This window comes from Pangasianodon hypophthalmus, chromosome 2 (assembly GCF_027358585.1).
Source record: "Pangasianodon hypophthalmus isolate fPanHyp1 chromosome 2, fPanHyp1.pri, whole genome shotgun sequence".
NCBI lineage: Eukaryota > Metazoa > Chordata > Actinopteri > Siluriformes > Pangasiidae > Pangasianodon > Pangasianodon hypophthalmus.
This window is the reverse complement of record NC_069711.1, coordinates 28,659,538-28,676,572: the sequence shown is the minus strand read 5'-3', so window position 1 is coordinate 28,676,572 and position 17,035 is coordinate 28,659,538. Positions and strand designations below refer to the sequence as shown.

The 17,035-nt window shown below is 36.5% G+C and overlaps 1 protein-coding gene across 1 annotated transcript; it reads left to right on the top strand.

Moving 5' to 3' along the window:
* Window positions 1-3,265: 3,265 nt before the first annotated feature.
* Window positions 3,266-16,178, top strand: LOC113538148 (beta-2-glycoprotein 1). The gene is made up of 8 exons (XM_026933018.3): window positions 3,266-3,518; window positions 5,417-5,593; window positions 6,688-6,784; window positions 8,296-8,372; window positions 8,473-8,661; window positions 8,938-9,117; window positions 13,518-13,715; window positions 15,751-16,178. The coding sequence occupies exons 1-8, from the start codon at window positions 3,437-3,439 to the stop codon at window positions 15,813-15,815; spliced, it is 1,065 nt and encodes a 354-aa protein (XP_026788819.1). The 5' UTR covers window positions 3,266-3,436; the 3' UTR covers window positions 15,816-16,178.
* The last annotated feature ends 857 nt before the right edge of the window (window positions 16,179-17,035 follow it).

The following is a 17,035-nucleotide window of genomic DNA, read 5'->3' as shown; positions in this document are numbered from 1 at the left end:
ACTCCCAGCTCGGTACTTCACTGTGGGCATGGTGCTGTTGGGATCATACACATGACTCTTCTTTCTCCAAACTTGACGAGCTGAATTATTGCCAAAAGAGCAGCAATTTTTGTTTTGTATTTTTGTTTCGTCTGACTAGATTATATTGTTCCAAAGGAGTTCCGCTGCGGCTTAATGCTGTTAGACGTGCATTTGCCTGTGGTGTAGGAACACAGATGATTGTGCAGTTCACTGCTTATTGTTCTCTGAGTAACTTGTTCCTGCTGCTTTCAGGTCGTCCTGCAACTCTTTTCGAGTGACTACTGGCTTCTCTCTAACCTTCCATGCTTGTATCATTAGTGTGAGGGCACACTGTGAAATCTTGTGTGGCTCACATGTCCGGGGACGATTCGTTGTGGTTTCGTGAACTTTCCACCTGCATATTATCAAACCAATTGCACTGACAGGTATTTTTTTCCATTCATGTGTTGTTACATAATATTGTCCCTGAGGACTTTAGGAGTCTCCTTTACCTTCCCCATGATTGTTACTTCCCAACCAACATCTTCACATCCGATGGCAACTTCTTTTATAATGACACCATTATAAAAGATCTTGTTATATATGAAACTCACATACAATACTACTTGCAAATTAAGCAACACAGCATACATGCAAACTGCAATGCAGAAAAGGATGGAGAAATGGGAACTGTGGCTGCTCACATTCCATTCATGTACTAAACTTAGTGTGGCCCCAAAAAGTATTTGGACACTTAAGCCATACTTACTGTGCAAATGTATAAATTTTACTGCATTAGAAAACAACATTAGAAAACAAGTGTCATTTATTATAAAGAAAGCTACTACAAGCACACTTTTCATGCAAAACATTTCCCAAAAAAATAGATTGTTACGCTTAAGCCTAGAAAAATAATAGATACTATATACTGTTCATAATTAGACCAAAAAGTATTTGGATACTCAATTAAGCAATTAAGCTTCACTAAATATCACAGTTACAGTATTTTAGTATTTAGTTTGCCATCCATAGTTACACAGAATTTCTCAACTTGGAAGTTTCCTCCAAGTTTCAACCAACAACACGTTCAGTTCATCCACACTAGAGCATCCATATCCTGCTAATTTCTTCTCCATTGCGTCCCATAGATGCTCTACAGGGTTTAGATCAGGGCTTTAGGTCAGGAAGTATTCTTTCCAAAAGCAACTGGTTTGCTTTGGATCATTATCCTGCTTTAAAAAAAATCCACTTCTGTTGCTTGAATAATTTCTTCACTGATTCATCTGCGTTCATGAGTTCATCAGTGAACACAAGCTCACCAGCACTAATATAGGAAAAACAGCCCCAGCCACCTCCATACTTTATAGCACCCTTAATGCAGTTTGAGTGGAATTCTTCTCCCGGCTTTCTCCACACAAACGCTCTACCATCAGCTCCACCCAATTAATATTTAGATTCATCTGAAAATAAGACAGTTCTCCAGAAGCTGCTCTCTTTCTGTGCATGATCTTTGGCAAATTTCAACCTTGCTTTTATGAGACTGATGAATGGTTTCTGCTGCATTACTCTCCCTCTGTAATCATGTTTGTTGATCCCTTTTCAACTAATTTGTGCAAAAGTTGTATTTGGTAATTCCCATTGTTGTCTGAAGCAAGCCTTGCTACTGTTTCTCGATTGTTTGTCTTGATTTTACTCACACTTATGCCTGGACATTGTCTATTTTCGTTTAAAGTCCTTAAACTTTTGAACTTGTTTATATTATATACAACTGTAGAGGAAGGAAGATTTAGTTTTTTGCTGATCTGGCCAATGTGGTCTTCCATTTTGTGCAAACAGATGATGCTAGACCTTTTATCAAAACTTACATCACTCTTCTTATTCATTTTTGCAATTACTTTTAACTTTTAGCTGGTCCCAAGATAATTTACAGGAGTTGTATGTAGTCAATTACTTTCAGTTTCATATAGGTGCCCCGGTAACCACATGGCGTAGTTCATCACATTAACTATGTTAACGCTTGAAAAGTGTGCTTTGGGTATCGTTCTTTAAAATAAATGCCACTTGGTTTGACATGTTTATAATTAGAAACAGGTATAAATTAGTGCTGTGGTTGTTGCTTGGACCTTTAAAGGCAGCATTGCCAGGTGCATGGTTTTCCCACATAACTGAGCTACTTTTGAATTACCAGGCTGTCTAGACCTGTCTATGGTTTGTTACCTGATTGTGACCACCTCTTCTGTGTTACTCCTTGATTAATTTGTCTATGAATACCATGCTGTTTTTTTTGTATTGTCTTATCATGAATTTGTTACTTTAATGCTGCAATCTTTTATACTCTGAACTTGGAAAGTTCCAGGTCAATTTTCCAGAGCTCTGCTCTATGTGCAGTCCAGTACTTTTGCTCGGAAAAACATGGATGCCAAGATCAAGGTCATATTTGACATATAAAGAAGATCTACATGAATTATTTGTGTGATTAGCAAAAAGAAACCATGTATAAGGTAGGTCAACTGTCTTGTTCATCTTTGATCATAAAAATGATCTGTCACATTGGTCTTATCGCATTAGTAAAATTGGGCTGAAGTCAACAGAATTATAAATATAAATTTATGAAGTTGTTAAAATATATTTTCACAAGACAAGATCTAAATATCAAGTAAAATCAAGTTCAGAGAACTCAGGCACTGTGGATATTGCCAGAGTTCCCGATTGGAAATTCTGAGGTGAATGACCATTGTTGTGTTGGGGGTTGGGTTTTGTTCGAGTTCGAAGTACAAGTTCAAAGTACAATACATTGTAGTATAAAGTTGAACCTTGTTCCCAGAATTTTGTGGCATTGTACTTCCCAGTTTTGACCCATGCCTGTTTTGACACTGAACATGTATTATTCTTGTGTGATGTTGCCTGCATGTGCTTTGACCCATGCCAGAGACACTGATTACGTTTGTTGGTTGGACCTAAATAAAATGCACTTGTGCCCTGCCTCATTCACCTGCATGTTACATTATCTTACCCCAGATGTCATCAAGGAACCAAGACATATTTGATGTCTGGACGTTTTCTTCTTTAGTTTTGCTGTTTTATCATGTCATGTTTCAAGAGTGAGCCAATGAAGAGAAACATGACTACTAAATACCTGCTTGCTACTTACTTTTGCTGATCTAACACACTCTGAAAAACGTCTAATCTCATCCCTTGAAACTCAAATAGAGGAATAAGCTGTTGCTGACACAAACAGTTTTGACTAGATGTGTAAGGCTCAAGGGAGGAGGAAAGGAGTGTAAAGAACAGTCAGAAGTTCAGAGATTTCTGATTGCTGGTAAATGACGATGACCCCATTTCTCCATCACCTCCCCCAGCTTGTTTAAACAAAATTTCTACAAACAGCCCAGAAAAGTGCCTGTAGTCAGTATCAGCAAACCAAAAACACTCAAAAATGAGGATGAGGCCAGCTTTTCAGCGGTTGCTGCTGCTTGTATGTCACGCGTGTCTGCTCAACACTGTAACAACGGACAAAGGTAAAGTAAAGCACTAACTTCTGATTGATGGTTTTATGATTTGACTGAGGGGATAACTGGAGTTAGCTAGGACAATGCTAGCTAACTAGTTAGCAAGGAAAAAGTATTTGGTGTAGCCTTTTTTTAGCAGTTCTATTAACCAGGTAAACAGAAGCACACAAGACTTTAGTTTGGAAGAATATATTTAATCCAGACAACTTCTGGAATAATATAGAATTTACAGAAATCCTAATGTGCAAACTACAAAAATTTAGCTCAGTGGTTGAGATGTTGGACTACTGTTTGGAAGGTTATGAGTTCAAATTGTAGCACTGCTACTGCTGGGCAAATCTTTAGGATGTCTACGTGGGACCATTCACAGCAGCAGAAAGTGAATTACAAGTACAGAAGCTTCAAGCAGAGCTAAAGCATTGAGATGAATCAGGCATTTCTGGAGGAGCATGTGTGTGTGATGATTTAAAAATGCAATTTTGACAATGCTAAATGCGTAGATATTACTTTCCTTTACTTGTCATCAACATTCATAGTGCAAAATTAAAGACACTACCAATATATTTTGGCTTCTAGACTACATTTGGCTTAAGGGGAAAATTGTGCATGTTTTGTCTAAATTATTGTCATTACTTGTAAGGTACAGCGAATATAAAAAAGCCTGTTAAAATGGTAGGTTTTTGTGATGTAAAAAATGAAATCAAGATAAATCACGTCATGACCTTTTCTATCCTTCTGGTCTTTGTCATGCATGCTTCCATGGGAATGGTGTTCTTGTGGTGATGTTCTGTTTGGTATTATAGCCGAAAAGTTCAAATTTGGTCTCATCAGAGCATAACACATTATTCCACATGGTTTTGTGAGATAGGATAGCTTTTTTTTTTTTTTTTTTTGGTTAAAAAAGGCTTCTGTCTTGCCAGCCTACCCCATAGCCCGACATATGAAGAATTCGGGAGATTGTTTAGAGATTTAATGTTGCTGGAGGCATCTTGGCAGCCTCCCTGACCAGTTTTCTCCTGGGCTTCTCATCAATTTTGGACGGACGTCCTGTTCTTAGTAATCCCACTCTTGTGCCATACTTTCTCCACTTGTTGATTATTGTCTTTACAGTGTTCCATGGTATATGCAATGCCTTGGAAATTTTTTGTAGCCCTCTCTTTATTAATATTTTTCAACAAGGAGATTCCATACCTGCATTGCTATTTATTTTCCTACTTAATGATTAGGGGCGTAACGATACACAATACTGGTTTCCCGATTCGTGATTGAATTTGATTCTCAGAATATTTTGAACAAAATTTGAATGATAAAAATATTAGACTGAAAAGACTCCTTTTTTGTTTCTGAATCATAAACAATGCAATGCAATGTACATTTTTGTCTGTATAACATGAAATAAATCAAAAATGGTTATGAACAGAGGTTTAATACTCTAAACAAAACATACTTTTTTGGTTTACCATAATTTGAAAATAAGTAAATAAATAAATTTATAAATTCTCCCAAAAATTTGTTTGAATAAACATAGTCTCTGACCTAGTCAAAGTGATCGATTGAAACATAATGAGCTTATTGCAGTACCTGTGGCATCATTTTAACTTTTGAAATAGAGCTCCAAAGTCGGCTAAAATGCTTGACTTCCACTGGCTGAAGAGCTGAAGAGCATGCAACTGAAGAGCTCTTTTTAACAGGGGTGTGTAACTGTATAACTTATAATGTCTGTTTAGATCTGGAGATATCGGGCCCAGTGTATTCTCTATATATTATAGGGGTTCTGCAGATTGGGACCTCTGGTGTTCAAACAGTGCAATTGCACAATTAGTTGAATGCTAATTTCCACGATGTGAATTGCACGTTCCTACAATGCATGTGTGTGTGTGTGTGTGTGTGTGTTGTGGGTGTTCTAGTGTGCTCTCATCCTCCTCCAGAGAACGGTTCAGAGCTGAGTGGAGGACAGCTATTTTACGAGCCAGGGACGCAGGTTACACTATCATGCAGCCAGGGCTACTCAAACGCCGGGGGGTCACGCAAAATAACCTGCAAAAAGAATGGAGAGTGGACCGAGCGTGAGCTGAAGTGCTCCCGTGAGATAAAGCACACTATACACAAACATATAGTGACTAGAGAATTGTCTCATTTATATGGTTACATTTGAATTCACGGCCAAATTCTTTTCTCTATACATCTTCCTCAAACTGCATGTAGTTCTTCAGTAACTTTGCTGTAACTTAATGGAGGCAGCCATCTTGGACAACCAGAATAATTTTTTTTCTGAATACAATTTGGCATCATTATTGAGCAAGGATGTAACACATAGGCAAATTATAAATAGGTAAATTATATAATAATGTATTTTCACCCTGAACTTAATTTTTTGTAAATTATTTAACAAAGAAACACATATAATCATGGATATGGTGATGCTTTCTGTAAGGAGTTGTTTATTTAACAATTTATTTATTTATTTATTTATTTTAATTTATTTACTTTCTAACAGTCAGTTTTCCGACATGAAAAAAATCTTTAGGACAAAGCACATGACAAGTTGCATTTTTATCTTATTAAAGAGAAAAAAGGAGACTGGTGAATTACAAAAAAAAAAATGACTGTTTATAGCTACTAACAGGAAGTAACATGTTTATAAATATAAATGGATAAAAAGTGCAGTGTGCTGTTTCTAAATAAGTTGGAAAATTTTTGTGGTATAAGAGGAATAAATCACTTTTGGATGTGCTATTATAGGAATCAACTCCCATTATGCCATTGTTTATTATTTTCCTAAACAGCACGCACCATTAAGTAGTATTCCTTACTTACTCGAGCAAATTAAACCATTCTTTAAAACCAGCATCTGATAAATTTTCTTATGCAACAGAACGTGCACACATGACACACATACAAAAATTAAAACCTTTGATCCCACTCTTATAGTGCAGTCGCATTAGTCCTCGCTGTGTTTACTTCTGAGACATCTGTAAACACAGATTTTTGTGTTTCTCCCAGTCTCACAAAAGCCCAAGCAGTTTCAGCTCAACTTATCAAGCATGCTTTGATTTCCTCCACACAAGACAGTTTTATATAAGCAATAATCAGTGCAAAGGCACTAAATTAGTTACATGCATGCACACCACATGTTCCCATGGTGTGAGTTTTATTACGCTCTAATGTTCTCACACAGCAAAGCGGTGTCCGGTTCCTGAATCGCCACAGAACGGAAACGCAGGCTTCAACAACATTGTTTACAAAAGCGTCATCAGATATTCCTGCAATGATGGGTGACTGCATTTCACTTTACATATTGCCTCACATCATTCTATGGAATCTTGTATGTATTTGGCGTTTATTATTTACAGAAGCCCTGAACCTCAAAAAAAAAAAAAATATTGAAGTGCTATGTCATTTATGTAACATTTATTGAAGGAGTCTCCAGTGTCAGTGCTTTGGTAAAGTAAGTTTTGAAGTGTTATGTCATTATTTCAATTTAATATGTCTTTATTTTGACTTAATAACTTGTTATTTCAAGATATAATTGTTGATTTGGTGAGGAAACATTTATTTATCATTTATGGAAGGAGTGTCCAGGGTCAGTGCTTTGTAACAGTAAGTTTTGAAGTGCTATGTCATAATTTCAATTTAATGTCTCATTATTTTGACTTAATAACTCATTATCTCAAGATATTATGTCATTATGGATATGTTGTTGATATGGTGCAGCCTAAGTAAGTAGACATTTATTTAACATTTATGGAGGTAGTCTCCACTGATGTGCCATGTCATTATTTCAAATTAATATTATTTTGACCTAATAACTATTTTTTGAAATAAAATATTTTGAGATATGTCATTACTGATATATTGTTGATATAGTGAATCTGTCTGTAAGCTGCCATTTATTTAACATTTATAGTAGCAATCTTCAGTGTCAGGGCTTGTTAATTCTGCCTGTAAATTCTGAACTGCTATGTCATTATTTCAAATGAATATCTTGTTATTTTAACTTAATAACTCAGCATTTCAAGATAGTGTGTCATTATTGATATGATTACATCAGTACTCATTCGTTATTGATATAAGTAGACATTTATTTTTTCTCCAGTGTCAGTGCTTTCTTCCAGTCAGTAAGATTTCAATTGTTGTATTATTTCAACTCTAGTTCAATATTATATCATTATATATATATATATATATATATATATATATATATATAAAACACCCCACAATCTATCAACGAGATTAATTTATAGAATATTAGCTTATAGTAATAATACTTCTTATTCCATATGCTGTTTCTCAGATAGTAAGTAAGCCAGACATTGCTTTTTTCATTTGACACAAATACCATACTGACTGTTACTTAATTTAAATTTGTTGAGGTATGGTAAATGGTCAAAATGACTGCTTTGACCATTATGGGATTCTGTCAGTTTAAGTGTTAGGAGTCAATATAATGAGATAATAACTTGAAATAATGGGTTATTAAGTCAAATTAAAATATTAAGTCAAAATAACAACATAATACCTTACGAGTTATTAAGTCAAAATAACAAGACATTAAGTCAAAATAATGACTTTGGAACATTTCAACAACTTGTGGATCAGGGCTTTTGTGCTTGTGAATGTTATATTATGAATATTCTTTTTAAAATATTCTAAATGCAGTTGGAAACACTTCAAAAAGAACAGCCACCTTGACTCAGATAACTCACTCAAGTAGAAAATGATGCTATGCTCTGGTCTTGTCTTTGTGTTTATAACATCATTCTGGTGTTTATTTGTGTGTGTTTAGATACGTCCTGGTTGGAGCCAATTCCAGCGAATGCTTACACACAGCCCAGTGGAGTGAGCCTGCCCCACAGTGTGAACGTACGCCAACACACTAATCATGACCAAACCAACCAGGCTTAACTAAAACCCGATGTCCTGCATCACAGTTCAATCAGCGTTTTGTTATTTTCTCCCCCAGCTGTTACTTGTGGTCTTCCGGATATTCCACCTTACGCCAAAATCGTGTATGACAAGCAGTTCGAGGAGGACACCGTACAGTTCGGTTTTGGAGGGATCTATGAGTGTTTGCCTCCCATGGTTCTTTTTGGTGATAAGAGAGCCACATGCACTGCTGAAGGCACATGGACGGTACCACCAGTGTGCAAGTGTGAGTATGAAATACTTCAAGCCACCTCCTGTATGATAAAAACAAAGTCTTTTTGTTAGACATTATACCACAGTGCTGTTGGTTTTCTATAATAGCAGCTCTGACAGTATTACTGGCTATAGTTCTATAGAAATCTTAGGTTTCTTCAGACACTAAACATTTCTTGGCTGATTGACAATATTTGGGGTTAAGGAGAAGATTAGGTTTCAGTTCATTTTTCACCAAACCATCTCTTTAACCACTGAGACACCACCATCCTTTTTTTCCTTTGTTCAGTGGTAACATGTCCTGTGCCCAGCGCAATAGAGAACGGCTTTCTGTCATTTGCTGAGATGCGAGAGCATGGATATAAGGAAAAAGTCAAATATGGCTGTCACTACCCCTACCTCCTTGATGGACCTGCGGAGGTTGAATGTGAAGAAACTGGCTCATGGTCCAGAATTCCTGCATGTAGAGGTACCTGCTGTCACAGACACACACTTCTCCTTCATAAACACTACACACTAAGGGTATAATGCAATGCTGCTATCAATATCTGTTCCTGTTTAGTTCTCCAAATATCCATATCTGGATCTGGATTTAAACTTGAAGCAAGCACAGCCTAAGCCAAAGAGTTGTTTTAGACATGTGAAGACAGCAAGTCATGCTGCATCATGTGACAGTGTAACACACTCAGAGGAAAGCGTTGTTGGCCGTCTTCCGCATACATGAGATGATACTCCCAGATGCCCAAAGTTGGCTAGTGTCGCTGTGATTGACAGGAGAGTGAGAGTATGCCCACAGGGCTTTTCTTTGTTCTACTTCCCGAAATATAAACGCTAATTGCCTAAAAAAACTTCCATGCCTCTGACCAGGCAGTTACTAAGGATGCTGTACGTACATATCTGACTGCTCATTCATACCTGTAAAGACTTACCACTCAGATGACTTTTTTGTTGCGTCTTGTCTGCTCCCAGTATCGATGCACACCTCAGCTAAATGCCTTCTACGGGTATAACCGAATATGAATACATACGAATATGAATACATATAATGTTCTTGTTCAATGTTTGTCCTAAACAAATACAAATATGAAATATAGGCAGAGTATTTATATAGTCTATTTTTTATAAAAAGCTTGACGAAACCAAAAAAAAGTCGCACAAGAATATGGTTTTTCTTTTAACGTTGAACTTTAAAGAACACGCTGAAGTTTATGGGGAGGATTGTCAGGTTTCAGCACAAAAAGACTCTGGCCAAAATGTTTGGACACACAAAACATTTTTCTTATTATTCTCATTCTTTTTGTGGGAAACAAGTAAACAGTGGTGTCCATTTCTGATTTACATTACACTATATGGCCAAAAGTTTATGGACACCAGACTGTTACACCCATATGTGGGTCTTCCTGAAACTTTTGCCACAAATTTGGAAATACGCTATTGTACAGGATGTCTTTGTATGCTATAGCATTACAGTTTCCCTTTTCTGGAACTAAGTGGCCCAAACCTGTTCCAGCATGCCCATGTCCCTGTGCACAAAGTGACGAAGAGGACATGGTTTGCAAAGGTTTGCCAAAGAAGACATGGTTTGCTAAGTTTTGTGTGGAAGAACTCAAGTGTCCGGCACAGAGCCCTGACCTCAACCCCACTGAACACTTTTGGGATGAATTGGAATGACAGATGCACCCCAGACCTGACCTCACTAATGCTCTTGAGGCTGAATGAACACAAATCCCACAGCCATGCTCCAAAATATAGAGGAAAGCCTTCCCAGAAGAGTGGAGGTTATTATAACAGCAAATGGGGACTACATTTGGAATGGGATTTTCCAAAGCACATATGGGTGTGCTGGTCAGGTGTCCACAAACCTTCGGCCTTATAGTGTATCTGCCATAGACAGACATTATACTCTATAAATAGACTCCAAAATAAAGCCACATTTCTAGTATATTTTGGCATAAATAAAAGAAATATGATTTCATATATTGAGCCATTGCTCCATATATCTCACATAGACAGTGTGTTGCTAATAAATTAATTTATTTTTAAAGATATTGTAAAGCTTGAACATTCATTGTACATGTTTTTTGTTATTCTTAAATGAGCATTCTCCAATGTTATTAAAAGAAAATATTCGGAGAAAATCTTATGGTCATTATAATGAAATGTCCCTTAACGCACCACACTTTGATCCACAGCAGCACTGTAAGTGTATCCCAGTTTTCTAATAGATTCTGATGTCCGAACGTTTCTGATCTTTCTGGAATTTATCAAAGGCTAAGTAACCATTTCCTGATTTGGGAAAAAACATCATTGCTTTGAAACATAGTTAGTTTGTTTACTCAGTCATTAGACAGAAGATAGAAAGCTTTCCAGAACGTTCCACAGAGCATCTGGTTTAGGAGTTGAATAAACGTATGCTCTGCAAATTGCTATTCATTGTTAGAATTTGAAAAATGAAAAAATACATCTTTTTCCAGCCCTGTTTTTCCAGTGTTTTCCAGTGTTTCCAGGGCATAGTGGTAGGGTTAACATTATTTTTAAAAAAATTAATATAGGCCACACCCACATCTGGATTAAATACGGATATTAAAATGCATACGAATATTTTGAGAACTAAATAGATACAAATACGGATAATGGTATTGCATTACACCCCTAATCTCTACTACACACACATTATAGCTGGAACCTTATTCAAATCATTTAAACCACATTGCTTAACAAACAGCAAATAAGTGAATGCTATACTGATATGAAATCTTTTGCAACACACCAAAACACACACACTGGACAAACCTTTGATCCTGCGTTTATAGTGTAGTCACATCAGGCCTCATCAGGCCTGTGTTTGCTTCCATAGACATTGTAAACACAGATTTTCCTATTTTTTTCCTTCTAAAATCAACATGTCAGCCATGTTTTTTATTTCATCATTGATTTTTTTTCAAAAATCCAGTTTACAGAAGGCAACGAGAGATTCCTAACTGTGCACCACATGTTCCATGGTATGAGTTTCATGTCTGTATAATTACAGACATCAGATCAAGTTAGTGTGGAAGCAGTTGAACTTTTGAACCCTATCTGATTTCTTGTATATGCAAAAAACACAGAAAAGAATTTCAACATAGTTCCCTGAATTGAAAAAAAGAAACAGAAAACCAATAAAACATTTATGAGAAACACATATATTTGTACCACAGTCATAAATTCTGTACTCAAATATATTTGACTAAGCTGAAATGTGTATGATTCATATTTTCAGGGCTGTAAGTACTTTTTTAAAGGGAAAATTTGTATTTATGTTTAGCAACATGGAACATGGAAGTGCTTTAGTGTCGGTTTGATCATGCATGGATACTTTAAAAGCTCATTTTTTTACTTTTATATATTAAAAATCTTGCTTATATAAAATTATCGTTTGAGACAGATGAAGCTAATAACAGCTTTGCTACAACTTTCTCTCATGTCTTTTCTCATAAATGGACCTTTATTGTTAGAATGACATGGTTATAGTTTTAAATTTAAGTTGAAATCTCACATTTTAAACATTTACAGACAGAATTCAACAATTGTCCTTAGACTTCCATTATAAGCTTTGAGTAAAGTCAAAAAAATGTATTGAAGTTATTGTCAGTGGTAAATCGAGACTTTGGAATTATATGGTTCTATCTGACAATTCTGTAATTTTTAGTCATTGAGACATAAAGATTTGAACCTCATTAAGAAGATATAACTTCTCTACAACTTGTCAATGTAATTTTTTTTTATTTGTAAGCAGTATTTTTGATGTAAAACTCTCAGAAATATTCAGTGGCCTGTCAATAACAAAAAAGACCAGGTAATTTTTTCCCCAATCTTTAATTGTCCATTTTTCATTGCCCATGGTAGCCTCAGATTCCTACTGCTGGCTGGTAGGAGTGGAACACAATGTGGTCTTCTGCTGCTGTAGTCTGCTTCAAGGCTCGAGGTGTTGTTTCTTCTCAGATGCTCTTCTGCTCACCATGGATGTAAAGAGTGGTTATTTGTGTTACCATAGCCTTCTTGTCAGCTCCAACCAGTCTAGCCATTTTTCTCTGAACTCCAGAGCCTTTTGTGTGTGTGTGTGTGTGTGTGTGAGTGTGTGTGTGCATGTGTGTACAACATACAAGAACCATACCACCAACCATACCACAGTCATTTACATGAACATTGTGTATCTGCATGTTTTGCATTGCATTACCTGGATAAAGGTCTACAGGTGTTCCTAATAAAGTGGTCATTGAGCTCATTTTTGACAGAATAAAATCATATAGATCCTTATCATTTCAAGGTCTCATTTACATTACAGATGCAGTGGATTAGAGATTAGGTTGAGAAGCTGCACTATTATTATGATGATAATAAATGATACCGTACTTAAACATGTACAGAAAAATATTTTTTTATGTTTTTATAATATGGCCATTTTTGTCGACCTTTTTTTTTTTAATTGTACAAATAAAAATGTAAGTAAAATAAGTATTTGCATTTCAGAATGGCACTGAAACAGAGAGGTAGACGAGGATGTACTTGAGAGTATTGCCGGGTCACAGATGTTCAGTAATGCTCACTAACTTTTCTTAAAATCACTATAAAATAGCAGTTAAATAAATAAATAAATAAATAAATAAAATTATTATAAAACAAAATATGCGTAAAAATAATCATCAACTCCTAAAAACATCACATGGTTGTTTTTTTTGTTTTTAAATCATCAACAAAAAAAAAATACCTGATTTTCTGAGAGTTGAAATGAGGTGGCATTTTGCCATTGCTTTGAAACTGCGCTTAATGAATGTGTGAAGTTCTGAAGTCATAATAAAAATCATAATTTTTTTCCATGTTCTCTGCCAGCTCCTTGCACAGTTGATATTGAAAGGGGACGCATTTTGTACAAAGGCGTGAAGAAATGGATTGAGGACTTCAAACCCAACCAGGTGCTGCATTCGGAGCAGGTCACTGTGTACTGTTTGAATGAGGAGGGAAACTGCGGTTATCCTGTGAGCATGCAGTGTAACGATGGACACATGCCGACCCCCGCCTGTTACGAGGGTGCGTAAAACTCTACGGAGCTGAATGCACTTTACATTTTGCAGTTTTATCTAAAGTAACTTCTAAAACCAGGGTTAAAAGAAAAATCCACGCTGAATGTCTTGCATATTAATCTTCATAATTAACATACTACAATCTTCAGTGGCATCCAAGATTTGTTTTGTTATGAAATTCTAAGTTGATTTTTCTAGTTGAAATTTTTATTTTTTCACTTTGGTTAATGGTTTCCTACATTATCCTCACTTCATGTCTACCTATAGAGAGTGATGCAGTGGAACTTTAGTCCATCCAGCTCTCTCACCTCCTCATCTGTACTCTTCTCAATACTAATACTACATACAATAATAATAATAATAATAATACAATGCTAATACTGTGTACGACATTGTCATCTCATAGATCGCTAACTAGTCTCTGCCATAACACTTTAATGTGTGGAGTTTTCCTCCAAGAGTCTCTAAGAGGTTCTCTGACAGTCCTGGGATTTGACCTCACATCCTTCTGTTCACACATCCTTAACTTCTGAATCATCATGTCTGGAATAAATACACTATATGGCCAAAAGTATGTAGACACCTGACCATCACATCCGTATGTTTTTGTTGAACATCCCATTCCAGACTTAATCCCCCCTTTGCTACTATAATAACCTTCTGAGGAGGCTTCTACTCTTCTGAGAAGGCTTCTACTCTTCTGAGAAGGCTTTCTACTCTTCTGAGAAGGCTTGTACTCTTCTGAGAAGGCTTTCTACTCTTCTGAGAAGGCTTTCTACGCTTCTGAGAAGGCTTCTACTCTTCTGAGAAGGCTTGTACTCTTCTGAGAAGGCTTCTACTCTTCTGAGAAGGCTTCTACTCTTCTGAGAAGGCTTCTACTCTTCTGAGAAGGCTTTCTATTCTTCTGAGAAGGCTTCTACTCTTCTGAGAAGGCTTCTACTCTTCTGAGAAGGCTTTCTATTCTTCTGAGAAGGCTTCTACTCTTCTGAGAAGGCTTTCTATTCTTCTGAGAAGGCTTCTACTCTTCTGAGAAGGCTTCTACTCTTCTGAGAAGGCTTTCTACTAGATTTTCGAGTGTGGTTGTGGGGATTTGCGCATTCAGCCACAAGAGCATTAGTGAGGTCAAGCACTGATGTTGGGTGAGGAGGCTTGGGACAGTGTCTGCGTTCCAGTTCATCCTAAAGGTGTTCAGGGGGATTGAGGTCAGGGCTCTGTGTAGGACACTCAAGTTCATGGACCTTTCTTTGTGCACAGGGGCATTTGAGACATTGAGGGTTCTTTGTGGCAACAGTTTGGGGAAGAACCGCATATGGTTGTCTACATACTCCTGGCCATATAGTGTGAGCTGCTGTTCCATATAGTGCAATATAATGCCATATAGTGCCAAAAACCTTAGCATTTATTGAAAGCAAACTACTTAATGACCAAGTCACTCCATCTACTTACACAGAAAGGAAACATTACACATCGCATAAACACCACAACATGCCCTGAAGCATCGTTCCAAAAAACATCCCAAACACTGAAAATCAAGGAAACTGAAAATCAGCTTGTTTTTTTACCCCTTGATTTTCTCCCTAATTTAATTATGGCCAATTTCCACCCATCAGGCAGCTCTCTCCTATCACACGACAGCTACCAACCTCGGAGTGTGAAGGCTGAGGCATATGAAGCAAGCTGACAGCATCTTTATCGAACTGCTGCTCGTGCAACGTCAGGGCCGGGCGAAACATACTCGATGGAAAACACTCCCTCTGAACTTGCGACCTCCAGATGATAGAGCGAAAGCTTTTCTTTTGCACCACTTGGGAGCTCAACTTGCATTTTAACAAAGTTATAGAACTATGGGAAGCTGGGAAGTATTTAAATTAGCAAATCCCTAACTTGACTCAAGGACCCCACAATATAAACACAGCATAAACGCTTGAGGTTTCACATGTGTATCCATAGTGCAACACGCAAAACAGTAACTGGAGTTTTGCAATGTCTAGAGTAAACATAATTTAATATGAATTAAATGGATGATTTTTTTTATTTTACAGAACCTAGTGCCACCAGATACCAGCTTAAGGCAGGCTCACTCCCATCTGAGATCAAGCAGTGCTAGTGATCACAGGAACAAAGGACACAGAAAGGATGAATGGAAAAGGATGCTTTGAGGTCTGCTTGAAGAAAAACGACAAATTTTGCCTCCAGGATTTAAGATGACTCTTCTAGCACATTGCATTATGATTCAGTTTTCATTTTCCACATTAAAATGTCTCAAATATAATGCTTTAAAAATAAAGGTTTTGCATTTAATTTACTTAATATCTCACTTGTCATATGGCATATTTCAGATATTTCTGGTTTGTTATATGTAAGTAAGAGGAAAAACAAAGGAACTAACTTGTCTTTTGGACTTTCCTCAACATTAAATGTAACTGGATAAAAGTACAACATTTTCTTTATTAAAACGTTAAAAATTGAAGTTGTTGGCAAACTGTTGTATAAGAGGAATAAAACATTTTGGCATGTGCTGCTGTTGGAAAATAATCACCTTCTGGCTGTAACAGTAAATCTGTTGCACTTCAGGCTGCATTGCATCAAGCTGTCACTGATTATTCTCTTCTAACAGCACCTTCGGAGGTGTTTTATTCTTTAAACAGGGAGAGGTCACTTTTTCTTATGTGCTTCAGGAATTAGATCCTCATAGTTAATGTATCTATCATGTACATCTACCTGAATCTCAACATGTGTTACATAAAAGAACAAATTACAACGTTTAATAAAATAAATAAATAATAGCACACTATTAAAATTACACCTACACATGCATAAAAAGGTGTTTGACTAGTACCTTTACATTGAAGAAACCTTTATATAAAAGCTAAAGGTGCTTAAGGCAGATGAAATAAGTTTAGATATGAAAATAGATAGTTATCCTGCACTTCGTACTGTTGTTTATGGTACTGTATAGGACAAAACGCTCACGTTCATAAAAGCTGATCTTTCCTTTAAAACTGTACATACCCAGAAATATTATAGCTGGCTAATAAAGTACTTTAAAATGAAATCTTTAGTAAATGTCTAAATACATGCATAAATTTCCATTTTTAAAATATGCTCCACAAAAGCAAACTACAGACATCGCTTTGTAAATAAAAAGAGAAGAGAAGAGAACAGAACAGAACAGAAAAGGACTGGAGAGAAGAGAAGATGGAAGAAGATGGAAGAGAAGAGAACAGAAAAGGACTGGAGATAAGAGAAGAAAAGATGGAAGAGAAGAGAAGAGAAGAGAAGAGAAGAGAAGAGAAGAGAAGAGAAGAGAAGAGAAGATGGAAGAGA

Excerpts from the sequence above, each read along its gene's own strand:
- LOC113538148 (XM_026933018.3), top strand. The coding sequence starts at position 3,437 with ATGAGGATGAGGCCAGCTTTTCAGCGGTTGCTGCTGCTTGTATGTCAC. Across the intron at positions 3,519-5,416 it reads CACTGTAACAACGGACAAAG|TGTGCTCTCATCCTCCTCCA; the intron begins GTAAAGTAAAGC and ends TGGGTGTTCTAG. Across the intron at positions 6,785-8,295 it reads AGATATTCCTGCAATGATGG|ATACGTCCTGGTTGGAGCCA; the intron begins GTGACTGCATTT and ends GTGTGTGTTTAG.